Raw genomic sequence first — 22837 nt, forward strand, 5'->3', positions numbered from 1 at the left:
TAGAAGTTGCCTTGTTCGCTACTCTTCCAGCGCAGAGTATCAGGGAGAAAGAGGCCTTTTCTGTTCCTCCATCCCCTCCATTTTGACAGACTGCTAAGAATTCCTCAGGACTTCCTTTGGTTTGGGATTTTACATTCCCAAAAGCCTGATGTGATTCATTTCAGGCATAGACAAGTTTGTCCCAGTGCTCTGCTTCAGGGCTAATCAGACAAAACCCAGGAATAGAAAAGGTAGATGCCTTGACTTTTGTCCCCGTTGGGGGATTAAAGTATTTATTGCCAGAGTTGTCAAAAGCTCCAATTATAACACATTCAGTTTCAAGGGGAAAAAAAAAATGATGCTTTTCCTTCTGGAGAGCTTTTAAGTTCTCCACAGCTTAGATTTTCCAAAATGGAAAGTAAGGCTTGTATAAAATCTGTTTTCACTAGAAGTATTAATATACAATTGATTACAGTCAACTCAGTCCATTTCCCTCTCCTTGTTTCCTCCTTGGTCACTGATTGAGTCGGGCTGGAGGGGTAATGCTATGATTGTAAGAAGTAAATTCTCATGTAAATGTGGATTGATCAACAGAAACTAACCAAACAAAATAGTTGCCCCTAATTCCTATCTCCAAGAATTGCTTTGTGCCATTTTGAATTCAGGTAGTTATTCTGTATATATTTAGAAGACTATTCTGAGCTTCTTCAATCTCTAGGAAGTTTGAAGGGGGTATCTGGGAAGACACAGGGCAGGGAGACTTTGAAAACCCTGCTTGTGCCTGAAAACAAAAATAGGGATAAGCCAGAGTGATGTAACATCTAAATTTGTGGTAGATGAAGAATCAGTTGAAATTCTTAATTGCACAGACTTTATAATCCATAATAAAAAGTGTAATTCCATACTTTGTACTGTGGCAAGGGTGTGACGTGGTGTTAACCTTTTTAATTTTTGAATCCAAGCTGAATTTAAAGTGTTGAATATTTAAATTCCTCACAAGCTAATTATGTACCATTTGTAAAGTGTTTATATAACTCTTTGTATCATGTGTTGGTACATCTTATCAAGTTTTTTCTGGCATGTATTCCATTCTAAACTTCTGTAAAATTTCTATTGTTGCTGTAAATATTATACAAATATCTATTCCGTGGTAACCTTAATTATCAGCATGAAATGGTTAATTTTTACTGAGCACAATGTATTTTTGAATGGACCTTCCCAAATGTCTTTAATAAAATGCAGATTTTGCACTGACTGATGTGATTGCCAGGCCATCCCCATCGTGAGCACTGTGGTCCCTCTTGTTTGAACAGCAAGCAGCTCTGCGGTCATTCCTTCTTTGTAAAGAACTCGTTTGAATTCAAATGAAGAATAATGGGTCTTTGAAGTTGGAATCAGTTTAAGGGACAGAAATTATTGTAAAGCAGGGCAAATCCTGTTATTTACTGATGTTGATAATTTTTTTTTTTGTATTTATAAAGCTTTTCCCCCCTTCTGGCATTTTGAAAACTTTGGTTTATTTTACAGTTGAGTGTTGCCTCCTTTTTACGTTGCTAAACACTTGGTGGTTTGGGGAAGATGGGAAGATGTCAACTTCCTGCATAGTGCCGTGGAGGAAGCAAAGGTGGACAACTTAATAAGGATTTCTTCATGTTTTGGAACAGGGGGTTGGCAAACTTTTTCTGTAAAGGGCCAGATAGTAAATATTTGAGGCTCTATGAGTCATTGGATTTCTGACTACTCAACCCTACTCACCGTGCAACTCTGCCATTGTAGTGCAAAAGTAGTATAGATGATATGTTAATGAATGGGTGTGACTGTGTTCCAGGAAAACTTTATTACAAAAACAGGCAGGGGACCTCGCTTTATCTTTAAGGATAAGAAGACCAACTAAGTAAATGGGGTGAGGGGGGAGCTTAAATTTTGTGATAACATGTGTCAATATTCTCCAACTTTCTTTATCTTTCTAAACAAAGGATGGAGCTAAAACACTTTCTTACAGAACTGTGTCACCAAATTCTTCACTCCAAGTTTCTCAAGTGTCATACAGACTTGTGGCCTATGATTTCAGCTATACTGTTTATCTAGATTGACTCAAAGTAACTGAAGCTTGTCACTTTTTTATGTTCATAGCACTTACTATGGCTGGGCAAATTGCTAAGTATTTTACTTATATTAATACATTTATTTTTCGGAAGGCAACAAAGCGGATAGTATCCCCATTTGTAGATGAGGAAACTGAGGTTTATGGCATTTACATTAACCTACCCAAGGTTACCCTGCTAGGATTTGAAACCAAGTACTTTCACTGTTAAGACTATGCTCTTTAAGACTACTATACTAAGCGATCACTGTTTCCACCTAGAGAAACTGACATGGGTTTGTGCCATGGGGCAGTTCATGTACCACCCTTCCTTCCATCTCCCATCAGGTGGTAATTGATCTGATTTGAGAGTAGAACATTTCATTGAAACAAGTCAGTGTGTGTGTGTGTGTGTGTGTGTGTGTGTGTGTGCGTTCGTGCATGCATGCTAAGTTGCTTCAGTCATGTCTAACTCTTTGTGACCCTATGGACTGTAGCCCACTAGGCTCCTCTGTCCTGGGATTTCCCAGACAAGAATGCTGGAGTGGGTTGCCATGCCCTCCTCCAGGGAATCTTCCCAACCCAAGGATTGCACCCACATCTTGTATGGCTCCTGCGTTGGTAGGCAGATTCCTTACCACTGAGCCAGGGGAAGCCCATGTACTTTAACTGGAAGTTTCCCCCACAAAAGAAATAGTACTACAAACATAGTTCATGTTTTTAATAGCAAGATTCTGTTGGGCTTCAGATGTCCCTCAATAAAAGTTTTATTTTTATACATTCTGTCATTAATTAAATGAAGTAAGAAATTCAAATGCTGTTATAAACAAATCATAGATAAATGTTTTACAAATCTCATTATTTATTAAACTCTGAAGTATTGAGCAATTTCCAATAAGAAATCTCAACTGACTTCGTTGCAGAAATTGACAAGTCAATCATCACAATATTATGGAAACTCAAGGAACTCAGAGTAGCCAAAATTATCTTGAAGGAGAACAAAGTTGGAAGACTCATGTGTTACAATTTGAAAACTTACTACAAAGCTACCATAACCAAAACAATGTAGCACTAGAATAACAATAGACATATAGACCAATGGAATAGAATTGAGTGTCCAGGAAATTCCCTGGTGGTCCAGTGGTTAGGACTCTGCTCTTTCATTGCTATGGGTGCAATGAAACTAAGATCCCACAAGTGACGTGGCAAAAAAAAAAATAATAATATATATATATATAGAGAGAGTGTGTGTCCAGAAATATAAACCCTCACCCTCCGGTCAGTTGATTCTTGGTAAAGGTTCAAGATCATTCAATAGGGGAAGAATAGTTTCTTTGACAAGTATGCTGGGACATTTGGATATTCACATACAAAGAATGAAATCAGACCCCTACCTCATACCATATACAAAAATTAACTCAAAATTGATCAAAGATTAAATTTAAAAGGTAAAACTATAAAATTCTTGGGGAAAAAAGCAAAAATAAATCTTCATGATCTGGATTTGGCAATGGTTTCTCAGATATGACACCTATAGCACAAATAACAAAAGAGAAAAAATAAGTTGGACTTCATCAAAATTCTAAAATATGTGTTTCAAAGGACTCCTTCAAGAGAGTGAAAAGACAGCTTATGAAATAGAAGAAGATATTTGCAAATCATTTATCTGGTGAGGTACCTAGAATATATAAGGAACTTTTACAACTCAATATTTTAAAAAACAACCTAATTTCAAAAATGGGCAGAGTCTAAATAGACATTTCTTCAAAGAAGGTGTACAAACACGGTAAACACATGAAAAGATATTTAACATCATTAGTCATTAGAGAAATGCAAATCAAAACCACAATGAAAGATACTACTTCATACAAACCGGGATGGCCTCAATCAAAAAAGACAGATAATAACAAGTGTGGAGAAATTGAAACCCTCATACATTGCTGGTGGGAATGTAAAATGGTATAGCCACCTTGAAAAACAGTCTGACAGTTCCTCAAAAGGTTAAATCAAGTTACCGTATGACCCAGCAATTCCACTTCTAGGTATATACCCAGGATAAATGAAAACATGTCCACACAAAAACTTGTACACAGTTGTTCATAGCAGCACTATTCATAACAGCCAAGAAATGGAAACATTCCAAATGTCCATCAACAGATGAATGGATAAATACAATGTGGTGTATCCATACATTGGAATGATATTCAGCCATGACAAGGAATGAAGTACTGATACATGCTACAACCTGCATGAACCTTGGAAACACTAAGTAAAAGAAGCCAGACAGGAAAAACCACATATTGTATGATTTCATTTATATGAAATGTCCAGAATAGGTAAATCTACAGAGACAGGAGATTAATGGTTGCCCAGAACTGGGGTGGGCAAGTGGGTTGGAGGGGTGATGGCTAGTGGGTGCAGGGCTCCTTTTGGAGGTGATAAAAATTTTCTAAAATTGATTGTGATAATGGTAGCTCAACTCTGAATATACTAAAAGTCATTGAATTATACACTGTAAATGGGTGAAATTTGTATGCTATGTGAATTTTATCTCAATAAAGCTATTCCAAAACAGAAGTTTCCAATATAAACAGTTATTTGGAGAACTTTCATCCCTGCCTCACCCTGTTTACTTCTTTTCTATTTTTCACCTTAACTGTACTCCCCATCCTGAGTCTGGTGTGCCAGTTGTAGTCCTGAACTCTTAGGATACTGCCATTTTCTCTGACAGTCCATATCACAATAAGAGTTCATTCATCTTTCCCAGTAAGGATCTCTGTAGGCATTCTGTTCAAAGTGGATTTGTCCATGTATCCTAAGGCCAGAGAAGGATTTTTTTTTCCCTACCCTGAATTGATAACCTCCCGCATTGCAGGCAGACGCTTTACCATCTGAGCCACCAGGGAAGCCCCTATTATTTGAGAGAAGATTGAGCAGAGAAAGGTGTTTTTCCAGGTTTAAGTATACAGCATGGGTATTAGAAAGATGCTAGGTTAAATAAGCTGATCTAAGACCCACAATGCCAGAGAAGAGATTAAGGGATTTTAGGAGGCTGGCCATTCACAGAGAAGGTGAATATGATGTCCAGGATCGTGTTGGTGTCCATTCACTAAGCTTGTCATTTGAAAACAAAGTAACTCAGAGAAATGAATTTCTGCTAGCAGAGGCTGCACTGTGTCAGGGCCAGAACAGTCTTGGATTCCCTAGTCTTGCTGGGGTCCCTCATCCTCAGATTCGACCCTCTCCTGGCTCCTACTTTCAAATCCTCTCCTGCCCACGTGCCCTGCTTCTGGGGAAGGGCCTGAAAACAGGCTGAGCTATAAATAACAGAAGAAGCAGACTGTCCTTCCCCCAGCTGCCTGCTTACAGAGCTCCTCTGGGAGAGGAAGGCCAGACCAGCCCATACTTTACAAGGCAAGGGGGCTGAGATTGGGAGGTTGGAAGGTTGGGCTCAGCAGCAGCCTGGCTACATCATGCTTCTCAGATTGTAGGTCTTGATCACTTCCAGCAGAGTGTACTTGGCTGATGGGCCTCCTCTGTAGCCAGTGACAGCTCCTGGCCAACTGTTTTCCCAGAGTTAAGTTTGTTGAAGAATGGTAGCCCTGGATAAAAGGATATTCTGCTGTATTCTGGTCATTTGGGTTTCCTAAATACAGGGAAATTTTGTTCCTTACATGTGTAGCCTGTCCCGGGTTATTCAGTTAAATGCTGACCACAGACTGGGATCATGTATCTGAGGGCATGCAGAGTGGAGCTGTCTGTAATGAGAGCTCTGAACCTCCCCTGCCACTGCGTGCAGGGTTGGGCATAGGAGGTGAAAGCTCAGAGCATGGGAGACCTTCCTACCTCTGGGGTGTTCGGTCATGCAAGGCTCTCACAAGACTGGGACACCAACTCCCATCTACCAGACTCATCTGCACCACCCAATCCCCCAAACTCCATACCCAATGCTCTAAAGTCCTAAAAGACCATAATTTAATGAAAACCTAGGAGAAGCCACAAGCTTGCTCCCCCTTTGTGTTCAAAGAGAGGCTTTATAAAACAGTATGTTCCTGTTTTGAGCGTGGTAAAGAAAAAGAATTTTCAAATTATCAGGGCTGCTTTGCATTCCCCTGCAACTGCACCTTTCACTGCGTCAGAGACTAAAAACAAAAACAAAAACAACACCCCCAGAGCAGCAAATTACTCCTGCTACTTAGGCTTTCTGCATGGAAACTGTTTTTAGAGACATTTTCTTTGTTCTTATTTTCTTTGACCCTGAATGGGAAATATGTTTATTTTCATTTTCTCTTACTGAAATTGGAAACTATGCAAAAAAGATAGTATTCTCTGCCCAGCCCTGCACTGAAAAGAGCCTGTAAAATCCAGCCCTGTTGGTCACAGTGATAAGTCAGCGTTCCCCCATGGGCCACTCTGCGCCCTTCACCCACTGCAGGCATGAGCCGAGGCAGCATCAGGTACACTTGCTGACGCACTCCAGCAGCTCCATCCGGATGGCAATGCGGACATGCCAGCCTAGTGGGATGAGCCGGATGAAGCGGGAGATGATGGGGGGCCGCAGCAGGTTCTGGACTGTGGAGGTTCGGTCCGAATTTCCATAGAAAACCTAAAGAGGAAGGAAATGCTATCACCATCACAGCAGAGGAGAGAAAAGGAAGATGTTTCCTGTCTGGATTTTGGCTCCAACTTTTCACTATGGAAAGTCTCAGTGCTTAAAAGGTAGAGAATTTGCTGATATCCTCCAAAATGTGACCTTGAATGTTTGTCAGCACCTACATGCTCCAGGCATCAACAGAAATGAATTAATATTAGGTAACAACACATCCTCAGTCACACTAGCTGCTATTCAAGTGCTCAGTACTGTATGTCATCAGTTGGTGCCATATTGGATACTGCAGATAACATGTCCTTCATTGCAGAAAGTTCTATTGGATGGTGCTGATAGAAAATGCCTCTTTATTCATATCACCAATTTTGTGATTTAATCCTTTGCATTTTGACAAGAATTTTGAAAAGGACCACATTGTGCTTAAAAGAGGAACGTTCCCATGTTCCAAAGGTATCCACAGTGGGGCTCAAGTGAAAACTTGTGAACTGGCTCTGAAGTTGTGAGCCAAAGCTTAACTGTGTGTGTCTGCATCGATACAAATGGCAAGTACTTTTTAGACTTGGGGAAAAAAAAGTGTTTTTAAAAAAGAAAAAGACATAAAAACTAGAGAGAAGATTCTCAAAGTGGGAGAGCAGTGCCCAAAATAGAAAAAGGGGTTGCTTCCTATTTTGGGGAATGTAACATAGCATAATTCGGTAGCTATAACATAGGACATGGTCGCTATTTGCCTATATTTTCAAAGAAACTTCTTTGCACTCTTTCCAGAGTCCTAATGCTCTGCCCCATGACACTAGAACATTTCATTTCCTTCTGGGATTATCTCCTATAAAAAATTTGGCTGCCACATTGACCTCATCCATACACAAATCAGGAAGGACTTCAGCTGCCATGATCTTGACTTTATTTCTTCCCAATAGCAACACCCCACACCCTCTTCTCTAAGCTGTTTGCCCTTGAACCTATTTAAGTCAGGAGCCTGGTGAAGAGGGAGGACAGAACAGGCCCACTCCACACAGCTACCAGAGTGGAGCACTTCTTTGCAAAGAACCATCAAGGCCTTCAGAAACACAGAGCTTGAAAAAGAATTTGCCTATCTTTTTGAAAAGCCAACTAATAAGAACGAAAATGAAATACGATGTCCAAGTATCGAGATGGTTTTTCCTATTGTGTTCAAACTCCTTGAAATCTCAACTCATGAATGTTTTGCTGTACAAATTGTCATCAGAGAGTACAGAGCCTTCTGATGTTCAGCTACACATGTCTGCTTCACCTGATGAAATGTCGAATTAGCTGGGGAGGCCTCACTCTCAGGCAAAAAGGCAATTAACTTTTCCAAACAGCTGGTGAGTTTTTATTTCACTGCAGATAGCATTTTATATATATGCAAAATATTGACTATATATATATATGTGTGTGTGTATATAGGGCTTCCCTGGTGGCTCAGCTGGTAAAGAATCCACCTGTAATGCGGGAGGCCTGGGTTTGATCCCTGGGTTGAGAAGATCCTCTGGAGAAGGGAAAGGCTACCCACTCCAATACTCTGGAGTGGAGAACTCCATGGACTGTATAGTTCATGGGGGTCGCAAAGAGTCAGACACAACTGAGCAACTTTCACTTTCATTTAGCTTCCCTGGTAGCTCAGACAGTAAAGCGTCTGCCTGCAATGTTGGAGGCCTGGGTTCGATCCCTGGGTCGGGAAGATCCCCTGGAGAAGGAAATGGCACCCCACTCCAGTACTCTTGCCTGGAAAATTCCATGGATGGAGGAGCCTGGTAGGCTACAGTCCATGGGATTGCAAAGAGTCGGACATGACTGAGCAACTTCACTGATATATATATATATAATATATAAACTCAAGAGCCTTCTGTGTTCAGTCTGTGTTGAATAAGACTTGGGTCTCAGCCCTCAGAGATTAGTAGGATATAAAGTTGCTCAAAGATTTAAGTGATTCTATTTCTTCTCAGCTAGAGTCCTTTTAACCATTTACATGGTTTAGTGGGTAACTTGTTGAGATTATCTCAGTCAACAGTTAGGAGAAGCCATATCCATTGATACATAAAGGGACGAGGACCTAGCCACATCAGTAGTAGATCAAGGAAACCCGTGCAGCGAAGTGTTCAAGGTCCAATGAATTTGGAAGCATCCAAATGGCCAGTCTTGATTATTTAAGCATCTCTGTGCTGATGCGAGAATTGAGACAAAGATTTCTTTTGCACATATGATGGCACTCATGGGTAGACAAACTGCTAGGCATGAGGGGTACAAGAAAAGACACCTGCATTGATATCGCCATCAGAGAGCAGATTGTGTGGTGGGGAGGAAGCATGGATGACTCACCATGCTGTGGGGGCAGAGTTCTGACAGAGCATGACGACAGAAACACAGAGATGGATGGGAGGGAATTCCCAGAGGGGCTGTGTGGAAGGTGGTTTGGGGTAAGCCCGACGTACCCGGTTGTTTCCAGTCTGGTCTTTATAGTAAATCCAGTTCAGGCTCTCATCGGTCCTGTACTGCACACTGTACTTGGTCATCCACTCATCGATGTCACAGCGCCCCTGGGTGAGGATCCCCGAAATCACCTTGACCTCCTTCAGATCTATCTGTAACCACTGGCTGCTGTCCTGGAACTTGGAGAGCCAAGCGCACCTGCGTGGACACAGCAAGTCACCAGGAGCCTTACCCCATGAGCACCTCCGAAGAGCTGGGAGGCACTGTCTTTTGAGGGGACACCAGCATCTGCAGAGCACCCACAAAGGTCAGGCAGCCTGGGCTGCAATCTGTTAAGCACCCGGAGGCTTGTCCTCAAGAAATGTCTGGCCTCTGATCTTTCTGTAGTTTCTCTCTCCCTGCACCTCCACCGCCCAAGAAAGAATTGCCAGATTCAAATAATTTGTCAAAGAAATGCCTTCAAGTGTAGCTAAAATCATCTTTGGGGTGTGGTTGAGCATGTTTTTCTTCAAAACATGCAAATACGTGCTCATTTCACCCACTAGCCCCCTTCCTTTTTCTTTAGTCTCTCCTGATGTTCTTTCTCCATAAGTTTTCTTTTTTCTCTTTAATTCCATCTCTTCATACCTTATCTGTGTCTCCTTCAGGTGCTGTCACTCATACCATGGTAGGCACGGAGCACAGAACATAAAACCAAGTGGCTCTGGAAGGCCTTCTCACAATTGTAAAGCAAACCAACCAATGAAGGAACTGATTTATTTTTTAGTTATATCCCTCATAATTTGTGGAAACCTATAGTTTCCCTTTATGGTATGTGTGTGCATGTGTGCACACATTGATTTAGCTTCTCAGGACTCTCAGCCCTTGGCTGCCTTCTCTTCTAATTCTGGACTTGCTCCTTGGGTGGCTCCTGACTTTTTAGGTACATCCCAGAGCTTTCCTAAATTTCAAATCCCAAAAGTCAATTGTCAGCTATTCAACTTCTCTGGATGCTATACAGCATCTCAAAACATCTGAATGCTACCCTTTCCTCTCTGTCACCTCAACCATCTAATCCATCTCTTGGCTCTATCTCCAAATGTTCCTCAAAGTCATTTCACTGCCACCACTCTAGCCCATGTCACCTTCAGTTCTTGCATGGACATCTGGCATAGCTTATTTAACTAGTCTCTCTGGATTCCTCTCCCCACCTCACCCCCAACCCATACTGCACATTAAACTGTTCTTCCCGTAAGAGCCAGAAATTTTTAATTGAAACATAAATCCGATTGTAATACTCCCCAACTTTAAATCTTTCTCTGGTAGAGTCTGCCGGTTGTCTCCCCATTTCCTCTACCCATCTTCCTTTAGTAATGGAACCCCTGAGTTTTCTGCAAACGAGTGGCCACTCAGCTAAGATCACATTCCCCAGTCTCCTTTGCAGCTGGATGGGACAATCTGGACAAATTCTGATCAATGAGATGTGAGCAGCAGTGGCCAGTAGGATTGTGTATATATCCTTAAAGGAAAAGTGTCTGCACCGTGCTCTTCTCTCCCTACTGACTAGACTGTGGATACGGCAGTGGAATCTAGAGCAGCAATCTTGGGCCCCAAGATGGAAACTTCATATTAAGGAGGAGAGAACAAGGTAGAATGAGTTTGGGTCCCTGATACCATCCAGCTGTCATAACAATTCTAGACTGCCTAATCACCTTCATGTTGATTAAGTCTCTGTATTTGGGGGCTTTTTGTTACAGCAGCACAAATCTGTATTCTAACTCATGCACATTCAGGGTTCTTCCAATATCCCTAAAATAAGGACCACAATCTTTACCATGACTTATAAGGCCCATACCATCTGACTGCTGCCTACCTCTCTGGCCTTATCTCACCATCTAGGCACTTGAGGGAATCTTCCCAACTCCGGGCCTTTGCATCTGCTGTGCCCTGTGCCTCTCTCCTACCTTCCCCCAACCTGGCCAACTGCAGTTCTCAGGGTAAAGATTTTTGCCTTAGAAAACCTTTCCTGGTGTTTCAAATCAAATAGGTCTTTCTTCATCTCCCCCGCAGTACTCCTCACACTTAGCAAATGGCCAGTTGTGTGACAGTGTGCTTAGAGTCTCCCCCTCTAAACTGAGTGCTTCTCAAAGGCCAGGAGCTCATCCACCTTGTTCACTGCTATATCCATGGTCCCTGGCGCATGGAAGGCACTCAGTCAATATTTGTTAAATAAATAAATGCATTCTATGTCGTTCATTTATCACAGAGACATACTTTTTCAAATTACATGGAAAAAATAATCACCCAAGTTGCATGACCTGCTTACCCAAAGCCTTGACTGTTGAGCCGGGCCTTGTTGGCAGTCCAGGAAGAATACCAGCCCACGTACTGCTCCACGTTGGAGCAGGTGATCTGGTCTGGTGTAACCTCTCCTGACTCGAAACCCAGGGGCTTATGGTATGGGCATTCTGGGAAAGGAAAAACAAGGAACATTGAAACACTCAGCATGGCAAGACTCAACAAACATGACATGATTGAAATGACAAATCAGACCCTCTCGTGAGGTAGAAGAGGTTTTCCTTTGTCAGCACTGTTCTCAGTGGATAGGACTGGGTCTTCATTCTCTTCACTGCTCTTGTGAGAAGAGAGTGAAGATGAAGTAAAGGGATTGTCATAGAGACTCACAACATTCGTAAAAGCAGAGAGAAGTACCTCTTGGGTAGGGGGGAATTTTGAGAAATACTTCACATCCTCCACAAACTCAGAGACCTAAAAATGAAGAGATTTGTAGCAAAATATCATACTTAAATGCCATACTCTCTATTTTCCTTATTAACACTGGTTAGCCATCCCACATGATGACATCAGAGTCCCTAATTGTCCTCAGGCAGCATATGATGCCAATTATAGGAACAAAACAATGGTGAGAGGCAAGAAGGGCAATTATATATTAAGACTGACTTCCTACTTGTAAATTGCAGTTTTCTCACTAGTCTAATGAAATTCTAATGAAAAAAGGAGAGGGGAATGAAATGCGCCTAAGTGACTGTTGAATAGGAACGTTTGAAAGAAACTGCTTTTTCCAAATAAGACTAGACGAAGCTGGTGCTTATATATGAATTTTCTGCTGCTTCTCATGTATTTCCTCTGATATTTAGCATTGAGTTACCTGGTCAGAGACTGCCAATTGCCAACCCAGCATCTATTCTCCTTTTCTTTTTGACTAAAAAACGCTAATTTTGTTGGCGATGTAGCCAGCTGTATATGTGTGTATATATCTGTATTTCCCGGTCACCTTTGCAGTTAGAGTTGACCATATGACACAATTTCTGATCCATGAGATAGGAGAAGATATCTGTTGGTGATTGCCAATCAAATTTTGCTTGCCCCCTCTTTCTTCCTTGCCTAAAAGAAAGATCTGATGGCTGGTACAACAGTAGCCATCTTGCACCATGATGATAAAGCCAAGAGAACTGAAGAGACCTCAGCCTTGATATCCTTAAGCTATTTCTTACCCCTAGTTTTTTACCATGTGAGTCAAAGCAAAACTATTTCAATAAGCCACTATTTAGGGGGTCTCTTATTTATAACCAAACCCAGATTCTAGCTGAATTTATTTAGAAAACAAGCGATAAATTTAGGCAGATACATTCTCCTAGTTTTGCAGTTGTGAATGATAAACTTCAAGTAAGGCAGATCAAATTACTTTCTCACCATGTGTAAATGTGAGTTCAGATTAAAAAGCCGAGTGTATTTACTAAGGCATTGTCACCTTCAACAGTAAAATGAGTGCTTATGTCTTTGTAGCAGATAATTTTCAAACATCAGTAAAATTGAATGAGGCATATAAAAGCTTGAATGACATCCTGAGGCTCTGGAGTGCCTGTAGGGATAGTCCTGCCCTGCCCCAGATGCTGAAGACAAAAGGACAGCTTCAGGCCTCTGGCCAAGGTGACTTAACTGCCTTGCTACCCAGTGTACCAAAGGAATAGGGCCAACTCCCACCAGTGGCTGCAGCTTAGTGGAGCTGGGGGTCCGAGGACAGCATTTGTAGTTTATCAAGTACTCAAAGCTTCAGGGGGCCTATTGATGTCGAGAGAATAGGAGTGCTTTCTGAGCCACTCTATCATGCCTTATGTGGTCAGATCATCAGAGGGGCTTGTTAAGAATGCCGGTTCCAGGATTCCACCCCCAGAGCCGCCACATTTTTAATGAACACACTTTGAAAGCACACTTTGAAAACCTTGGTTTGCCAGGAAGGTGTTTTGTTGACTGGAGGATTCAGGGGGCCTGCTGTCTCTGGCCTTGGGGGTTCATCCACCTCCTCACCTCCCCCTCTGACCTGGAAGACGAGCCCAGCCACCAAAAGGAGGGACAAGGCCCCAGCATCAGAAAGCTAGGTTTCAGTTGGAAACCACTTAAATTCTAACCATGGATGTCCCTAGGGCCCCTCCATCCTGAACCTCCCTTTTCTTACTCTGGGGCCACCAGCTCAGAGGGGAGAGGCCAAGGGAAAGGAAAAGCCATGGCCACCTCTCCTGATTGCTTTATTCTTGCCATTTGGCTCTTTCTCTATTTTCCCCCTCACATCTCTTTTGCCATCTCTTCCCAATTAGCCCATCTAACAGTTAGTTATACTGCAGCGACCTGGCCAATGGCAGTGTCCTTGGAGGCCTGTGAGGGCTTGTCCTGACATGGATCTTGCCCATACTCTCCAGGGCAGATGAACTTACCATCCCCATGGCTTTAGCTGGTGTCTGAAAGCCAAAGAGTGACTCCCAGGCCCCAAGCTCCATCCCACTGCCTCTTGGATATTTTCCAGGTGAACAGTTCCATCTGGGTGACCTAAAGATGCTTCACATTCATCTATCCAAAACTAAGCCCTTCAGCATCCAAGCCCCAAGCCTGCCCCTGTCCAGTGCTCCATGACTCCAGCCACCAATCTGCTAACCCAGAAACCCCAGTGTTTGGGCCCAACGCACCAAGTAGAGACTGTGATGGGTCTCAACCAGGACATCACCTGGGAAGTTAAGAAGTGCTGGTGTTCAGGCCATACCACCAGCAATTCTGTTGTCCTTACTCTGGGGCAGGACCTGGGCATGGGGTAAAGCTGCAGGTGATTTTAATGGGCAGCCAAGCTCAAGAATGCCACTTAGAGCCAGTTTGACATAGGATGGGATCCCACTCTCCCTTCAGTGAGCTTAGGCAAGCTGCTCAACCTCTGTGGGTCTGTTTCTTCATCTGTGAAATGGGTACAACAGTAGTTCCTGCCTCCATAAAGTTGATTTGGGATTGTTTAAAACAGTGTAGAGTGTAGAGCCTCTATTGCCTGGCCAAAAATAATCAGCTAGTGCTGGTGTAAATAGTGTGAATTTGTGAGAGTATGTTAATGTCTTGAGTTGTATATGTTTGTTTTTATGGTGAAAACTCACCAGCGGAAATAATCTAGCACCTCTCTACCCCCATCATCCTCCCTATATCCATCTGAGAAGGTCAGCTTCCTATTTCTAAAGGTTTGGACTCTCCTTGCCTCACAAAGGAGTAAGATGTTTATAAGTGCATGCATGTGATTTGAGACAGGAGAGGCCTGTTGACAGCCTAGCATCCCTCAGGCTCATGGATTCAGAAGGTCCAGGCCTCAGCAGGAATGAGGTGACTCTCCCAGATGAGGTGGCTGGAGGCTTTGGGCTTTGAGCCTTGCTGGGGCCTGGGGGGACTTGTGATAGGGGCCTGAGCACCTCTGAGGGAGTCTTGGGAAAATCCCCCAGAATTAAGCTTGGTTCAGAATGAGAAGGGCCACCAACAAGGTGTCTGCCCTCCTGTGAGGGCCAGTCAGGCAGAGAGCTGCCCCCAGTCAACCCTGGCAGGCCACCAAGGGGCAGGGGGCAGGGGAATATAGTCCAAGGGGGAGGGACATGACCTTCAACAATCCTGTCTTTAGACTCCTCACAGCCCATGATAAAAGAGGACTCAAACCAGAGTTATCTAAAAATTGGAAAAATAGAAAATGTAACATTTCTCCTGCTCTTTGTGCCCTGGAGTGAAGGGCAGTCCACTCACATTCTTACTATTTTCCCTGGCTCCTCCTTTCCCCTTCACCTGGCCACCTCTTCTCATCCTTTGGCTCTCTTCCCACTTCCCCTGCGCACCCTGAGCCAGTAGGGACTCCAGATGCTGCCTCCAGCTCTCACGGTCTGTCTAGCTCACCATTCTATCCTGAGCCGAGCAGAATGCCTGTGTGTGCTAGGCACTCAATAGAGATTGGTTGGATGGATGAATGGAGGGATAAACAAACTTCATCGCCTCATCTTGGGTGGCCACTGGGGATAAGCAGAGATAATGGCAGGAATAGGAAGCAGGGAGCTCAGGGAGGCAGTGGGAGTTGACTGGCCCAGAGAATTCCCCATTGGTCTCATCAAAAACTGTCAATTGAGTCTAAACTAGTATTAAGCAACATAAACAATGCTGCTAGAGGAATTAAAGCGATCCACTTCACACACACACGGAATATGTCTGTCCCAAGCTTTCTGCTCAGTGGAGGTTACTATAAGCTATTAAGCCTGTTTGCGCACTCATTTTACTCTTAAGGAAAAACCTGCATCTTCTGTGGCACAAGTGTCTCTTGTGATCATTAGATGGGTAAAGGCATCATCATATGTACTGCTAACTTGGGCTATGCATGCTTAGCATACTAGCCTTTCTTACTCAGTGGATAATTTTTCCATGTGTAGACATATGAAAGGCAAACATGAAGAATATTAACATAAAGGAACACAAAGAGAGTTCAGGGCCATTTTTGACAAAAGACATGTGACTATTACTATGCACATGTGTAAGACTTGAATCTCTATGATGATATAGTGGAATACAGAATAATGTTTATAAAAGAATAAACTTGAATAGAATATGGAAATATAAAATCTAGGATATAAGTAAAGCATTGAGTCATTGGATGTCTTATACTTTGATACCTTCCCTACCTTATTCCCCCCCTCTCAGAGTGACGAGGTAATCTTGGCTCACCATTGAAAAAGACCTTTTACTACAAGAGCGTTAAACTGAGATTAGCAGGCCACAATGCAGCCAGCTGGTCACCTTCTGCTCTGTGGGTAGGGCCCCCTGGCAGTAACAGCCAGTGTGCACCTGCCAGCACCTCCTGGCAGCTCTGAATGACCCTCCTGTCCTGTGCTTTCTAGGCTCTCCTTCTGTCGTAAGGCGGGCTCTGGTGGAAGCACTCAATCTCAGGATCCAGAAAGACAAGGCCATGTTCTTGATGTTCCAATGAGGATCTGAGGCACTGACGGGCAAGTGAATTCTGGAAAGTTGTGGCCAGTCCTCCTGTCCCGAATCATCTCTTTTGTGGAAAAGCCAATTTACATAAATGAGTCAACCATGTAACACTAAGATTGCATTTTTTTCTTTCCAGGGAATATCTGTATTGCTAAAATAAAAACAAAAACCCCAGTGGGGTGAGGAAAACACTTAAGCTAAAAGAATTTCTGATTTCAGAACTTCAAGTTCATGGCAGCTGTGTAGGGGAGAGAGCCTGAACCACCCAGGTCATCTTCATGTTCCTCAGACACACAGCCCTCCTCAGCTGCACAGTTGATGGGGGTCAATGAAACTAATCCGTATAAATAATCTCTTCTCAATTTCTTCTTAGAAAGAGCTTCCTTGGACTGGAATTCCAGGAGGACTCCCGTCTCTAGTGAAGAGAACATTTGTTTCCACTAAAGGGTAAACTCCTTCAGGGTAGAGACAGAGGTTCATTTTTGTCTTCCCATCAGCACATCACAGGCACATGATGACAGAGGGTGGAATTGAATTCTAAACGGATTTATTAAGAAAAGTGCCTCAGTCTTGACTGCAGATCACCCCAGCACAGAAGGGCTGCAGGAGCTCAGTGGGATGTCCTTCCCAAGGGAGAAGCCCCTGAACTCATCAGCACTTAACTGCTTTCCTGGCTACCGGGCCCCTACTGTTTCCTTCCAGGAGACTTCCTTCAGAAACCAATTCCTACCCCTTTAGTAAATAGGAAAGCAGGCAGTAAAAGCCTCTGTAGATCCCCTTTCCCCACAACTTGCTATTTTAATGCAAATTTAATGAAATAATGCAGAGAAGCTCACATACGGCACACTAAACCTCTCTCCTGGAGCTATTATTAGGCGATTATGTAAAGTGAATGACACGGCAGGGCTCCAGCATAACCCTGGAAAGGGGTGGCAAGGACAGTTTCAGCAAAAGAGACTTGGAGCTGTGGTAAATACTGAGCCTGGCAAATGTTTGCTAGGCCACTTGAAAGTCGGAATGTGAGCTCTTAGGAGGCAGGAAGAAAAGGAGCTACAGTTTGCCAGGTCCAGGACAAGACACTTTAATGCTTCATCCATTTTATTCCTCAGAAATACTCCTTAGAGCAGGTTCCACACACTTTGGCCTTTGGGCTAAATGTGGCTTCATGCCTGTTTTTATAAATAAAGTTTTTTTGGAGCATAGCCATGCTCATGTATTTACATACTGTCTATGGCTGCTTTCTATTTGAGGTGTCGAGGCCCTGCAGTGCTCAGGGCCACAAATAATTACCGCCAGGTCCTGTACAGACAAAGTTTTCTGGCCCCTACTTTAGAGGAAGGCATTCATATTAGTCAGCAGAGGCTGCAGAAAAAATTGTCACAGAAATTTCAAAGGCTTAACACAACAAACAGTGATTTTTCACTCAGGTGAGGTCAGCAGGAGGTTCTGCTACATTTAACCTCCCTGGCTCCCAGATGAAAGGAGAAACCACTTTATCCAGCAGGGAAATGGACCCCATTTCAGAAGAGACACAGCTCCCTTCAGCTAGAACTGCTCCTGTGAGGCCACCTGACTGTGAAGGGGCTGAGAATGTGAGGCACATGGTTGTTTGGTGAGCAGTAAGTGTCCGGGCATAGTAGTATCACCTCCATTTGACAGAGAAAGGCCAGAGTGGAGTCCCAGAGTTAAACAGTGATGCAGCCAAGACTCCAACCCTGGTATTTCTGGCTCAGAAGCCTGTGCTCTTCTCAAAATTGCTGCCTATCATTAGTTTATTTTCGGTAAATTCTGTTATCTGTTTCAGTGAAATTTAGGTCCCATCTTACCATCTCACAGAGGTCAAGTAGAGATCCAGCCAACTGTTCTGAACAATGATAATGATAGCAGTGCCATTTGTTGAAGCAGTGGCCATTGAAATTTACAGTTTAAAGGCCAACTGGTGAAAACCTGACTGTGGCATTCAGGGGATTTAATTCATCAAAGTTGAAAGAAAGAAGAGAAACAGGGTGTTCCCAAGGACACCCCAAGGATCTGGTGCCCCAAAGAGAGGAGACACTCACCCGGTATGCAGTCCAAGGGGGTGGAACCTGCAGACCACAGGGCATTGGCACCTCCTTGGCAATCACACTTGCATGCTTTGTGGTACCAGGGATCCTCACCCTCATCCTGCGGGAAATCAGGGGGCAGGAACTTCAGAAAAGCCATAGTCAAAGGCAACTGTGGTCAGAACTACTGGAAAAGCTTGCATTCACAAACCTCACTCATTTAGTTCCTATTGTCTAGGGCAGCTTTCACTCTACAGCAGTGCAACTGACTTATGAACCCAGTTTAACACACAGTCACCACTCATCTTTGAGTCTAAATAGACAAATGTTTGTCACTGTGGATGACCAGCTAAAAACTTCACAGACACACCTATGTAGAGAGCCGTGTCCACCCCATTGTAGTGATCTTCCAGTCAGGCTCCTCACATCTGCAGGGCCCTTTTGGGGATCCAGTTTTAAAAGGGACTGAATTCAAGATTCTGCCATCTGACATAAGACCTGGTTCACTTGCATTGTCTCATTTATCTGAATCAGTCTTGAACTTTGTCCAGATAAAACATGCTATTTCCACCACCAGAAAAAATATATGTTTAAAAATACATTTTTAAAGAAGTGATAATCCTATACATTGTTTTTGGCTACGAAAATGTTCAAAAACAGTATCCGTATGAATTCCAGCCTTCTTACTGTAACATACCTCAGTAGATGATAATCCCAGTGTGGCTGAGCAAAAGGACAAGAGAGGAAAAATCAAGTTAAAACAAGAAAGAAAAATTCAACAAATGACTCATTACACAGAAAAGCAAAGTGATAATAGTCACATAAAAAGTTAACAAGGCCCCTTCTGGAAGAAGTCAAAGTGAGTAAATATGTGCCTGGAAAAACATCCACAGAGGCTTAGAAACTAGGGACAGTAAAATAGAAAGACAAAGATGATGGTAATTATCTTGTTCATTATAGAATTTTGGAAAAATTCATTAATGTTGCAAAGAGAAAAAAAAGCACACACACACATATATATATATATATATATATATATATACACGCATATACACACACACACATATATATATACCACCAAAGGTAACACTATTAACATTTTACTGTAAATGTCTTCTCTTTTCTTCCACATTTTAAGAACATATTTGAGAACCTATCTAAACAATGTTGTAAGTTTATGACATTCTTATTCCATTTAACATTGTCAGTGAGAGTTTTTCCCTTTACTTGTTAACTCCTTATCATTCATCATCATGGTTCCCAGTGTCTGCCCAATATGCTATTAAAGAGTTGATTCCTAGACCTCCTTGTGACATAGTTAGGTGATTTAGAATTAGGACATCATCTTTTTTAAAGTTTTTTAGCTTTGTTTATTATCTACAGGAAATATCAAACCATAATCAAAGTATAAATACCATATAAATGATGTGGAAAAATTGAAAATCTGCAAAATTTAACATAATACTAACATTTAACCTATCTCTATAGAAGTATGAATAAATAGAGTGAATACACGATTTAATAGGAAAAGAGCTTGTCTGTGTTAGCATACGCTGATTGCTTAAACCTGCACTGTCCATTGCAGTAGTCACTAGTTGCATGTGGCTATTTGAATTTAAATTCATTAATAAAATTAAAAATTCAATTCCTCAGTCATACCAGCCAAATTTCAAGTGTTTGCTGGCCACATGTGATTTAGTGGCTCCTGTACTGGGCAGCGCAGATATATAACATTTCCATCATCACCCAAGGTTCCATTAGACAGTGCTAGTTTACTGCACCAAAGCTCCGTTTTCCATTTCAACAAAACAAATTCCTTTATTTCCTTTCTGATTATAAAAGCAACACATACCTACCATAAAAATCTCAAAAAAAACCCAAGTATAGGTAGTAGATATAAAAGTCCTTCCTTAACCACCTTCCTGTCTAAAAATTGAATCTGATGCCCACCAAAAACTTTCAGATTGTGAGTAAAGGAGTGGTCTCATCATTTTCATTAGAATTGTAAAGCTAGGTTTTTTTCAAATTGTGCCTTTCTTTAATAATATGTATCCTTCCACACACCACTTTTTTGTGTTCACTGTGAGCCTGGCTCTGCCCCAGGGCCTGTGCTTTCTGAAATGGAAGCCTTGCTCTCTGCCCACAAGAGGCCTGAGGACCCAGGAGAAGACAGATCACTGGACTGCGCACATGATGAGTCCCCTGCTGGGTTATGCATAGGCTGTAAGGGGAGTCGAGGGGGCATATCTTTTAGCCTAAGCAAATTCAGCACTACCTCTCAGCTATGGTCAACAAACTGCTGTCTCTCCTGGGCCTTATCCATTGATGACTCATTCCTAGAAGACTCCTTGGTCCACCTGCTATGGGCAGAATTGACCCTCTCAGGTAGCAGTGTAACACTAAGGAGTATCATCTTGTTAGGAGGGCAAACACTGAGCTGGCAAAGGAAGTTGCCACGGGCTTCTTTTTTTTTTTTTAATTGGGGTATAGTTGATTTACAATGTTGTCTTAGTTTCTGCTATACAGATAAGTGAATCATTATACATATACATCTATCCACTTTTTTTTAAGATTATTTTTCCATATATACCATTGCAGAGTATTGAGTAGAGTTCCCTGTACAATATAATGTATGTTTTTGTTTGTCAGAGAACATATGTATGCATTTCTAGTGGGTAAATACTTGAGTGGAATTCCTGGGCTGTAGGGCACATATATGTCCAGACTTTGTACAAATTACTAAAGATTTTTTCAAAGAAATTAGACCAACTTATACCCCACCAGCAACATATAGGAATTCAGATTGCTTTATGACCTAGCCAGCACTTGGTTGGGTCCAGTTTTAGGTAGCAAGAGATAATTAATGGGAAGATATTCAATAAGCCAAACAAAACTATGTATTAATACTAGATTATTTGTACTAGCAGTATTTGTAAAACCCCAAACTGGAAACCCACATATGTCCATCAAGAGTAGAATGGATACACATGGTAGATTCATACAGTGGAACACTACTGCAATGAAAATGGATGACCTACAACTCCATGCCACAATATGACCACTGCTCACAAACAATGCTGAGTGGAAAGGCAGATGAAGTGGACATACTATATGAATCCATTTAAAATGTACAAAAGTCATCTATGCCACTAGACATTAAGGTCCTGGTTATACTTGGGGCAGGGAGTGGCAAGGAGGAAGCCCAGGGAGGGTATCTGGGAGGCTGATCAAGGTCTGTTACTTGATCCAAGCACTGGCTACTTAGGTGTGTTTAGTGGTAAAAATTCATTGAGCGTACATTTACTTATACTCTTCTGTATGTATATTATACTTTAGGAAAAAATTTTTTCAAACGCTGAACTCATTACATCCTTCCTCAGATTGTTCTGCTTTCTCTGTTTCTTATCCTACTGCATGGCGCCACTGTTCACCTACCACCCCATCCAGAAATCTGGGACTCCTAGTCACCTCTTTTTCCTAAACCCCCACATCCAGTGTCTATTACAGGCCATCTTTCCTCTCCACCCCCACTGCCACGTCCTATTTTAGGCCCCCACCTTCTCTCCCCTAAAGAGAGACCTTGCCTCATCCATCCTCTATGCTGTCAATGGGATAGAAGGCAAACCTGATTGTGTCACCTGCTCCAAATCCTTTGGTGGGTTCCCATTATCATGGCCCCGGTTTCACATCTGACATTAGTTGTATGACTGCATCCCTCCACTTTTCATCTCTAAAATGGGTATAATAATAATGTGTCCTTTAAGTTGCCATGATCTATCTCCTGCCTATCTCTGCGGATTTATTTTTTGCACTCTCTAATATTTGCAGTTCATCAAATGTGCCAGGCTGTTTCATGCCTGTATGCCTTGGTGCATGATTTCTTGGCCTCAAATGCCTTCCCCTCCCAACTTTTCTGCCTGCTTATCCCCTTCCCTATGAAGAGGACTTTTTCAGTCCCTCACATAGAACTCACCACTTGCTCTGGCCTTTGTGTCCTATGTCTTTCTTGTCCACAGGTTTATCTAAGCACCGGTACAGTTATTGAAATTGATAGAAAAGATAGCTCATAATGACTGGCCCCAAAGCGTTCATTCATTAATTTTCATTGAGCATCTACTATATTCCAGGCCCAACTTTAGGCACTGGGGATATAGCAGTAAACAAAGCAGAAAAAAACACCTGCCCTTCTAGAACTTAGGAGTCTAATGTGGGTGGGGGGAAGGTTAGGGGATAGAGAATGAATAAATAAAATATATAGTACGTAAAAGAATGGTGACTATTGTAGAGAAAAATAAAGCACAAAGATGCAGGGGGTGGGGGGAAGGGACTGGGAGTGGTACTTTGGGGCTTAGGGAAGGTTTCACTGAGAAGGTGATGTTGGAGCAAAGACCTGAGGGAGGTGAG

General features: G+C 42.5%; 1 protein-coding gene across 1 annotated transcript; it reads right to left on the minus strand.

Annotated features, from left to right (window-relative positions):
* Nucleotides 1-6292: 6292 nt before the first annotated feature.
* Nucleotides 6293-19688, minus strand: RS1 (retinoschisin 1). The gene is made up of 6 exons (XM_070290778.1): nucleotides 19661-19688; nucleotides 19131-19156; nucleotides 18449-18554; nucleotides 11425-11566; nucleotides 9122-9317; nucleotides 6293-6668 (listed from the first exon to the last, which is right to left on the minus strand). Exons 1-6 carry the CDS (start codon nucleotides 19686-19688, stop codon nucleotides 6516-6518), a joined length of 651 nt encoding a protein of 216 aa, XP_070146879.1. The 3' UTR covers nucleotides 6293-6515.
* Nucleotides 19689-22837: the final 3149 nt, after the last annotated feature.

Source organism: Ovis canadensis, chromosome X (genome assembly GCF_042477335.2).
Source record: "Ovis canadensis isolate MfBH-ARS-UI-01 breed Bighorn chromosome X, ARS-UI_OviCan_v2, whole genome shotgun sequence".
In the NCBI taxonomy this organism is placed as follows: Eukaryota; Metazoa; Chordata; class Mammalia; order Artiodactyla; family Bovidae; genus Ovis; species Ovis canadensis.

What these genes read in the sequence shown, in the direction of transcription:
- RS1 (XM_070290778.1), bottom strand. Translation starts at nt 19,688, where the DNA reads ATGATGATGAATGATAAGGAGTTAACAA. An exon ending in CTCAACAGTCAAGGCTTTGG is followed by an intron (nt 9,318 to 11,424) that starts GTAAGCAGGTCA and finishes GTGTCCACGCAG; the next exon opens with GTGCGCTTGGCTCTCCAAGT. An exon ending in ACCAGACTGGAAACAACCGG is followed by an intron (nt 6,669 to 9,121) that starts GTACGTCGGGCT and finishes CTTCCTCTTTAG; the next exon opens with GTTTTCTATGGAAATTCGGA.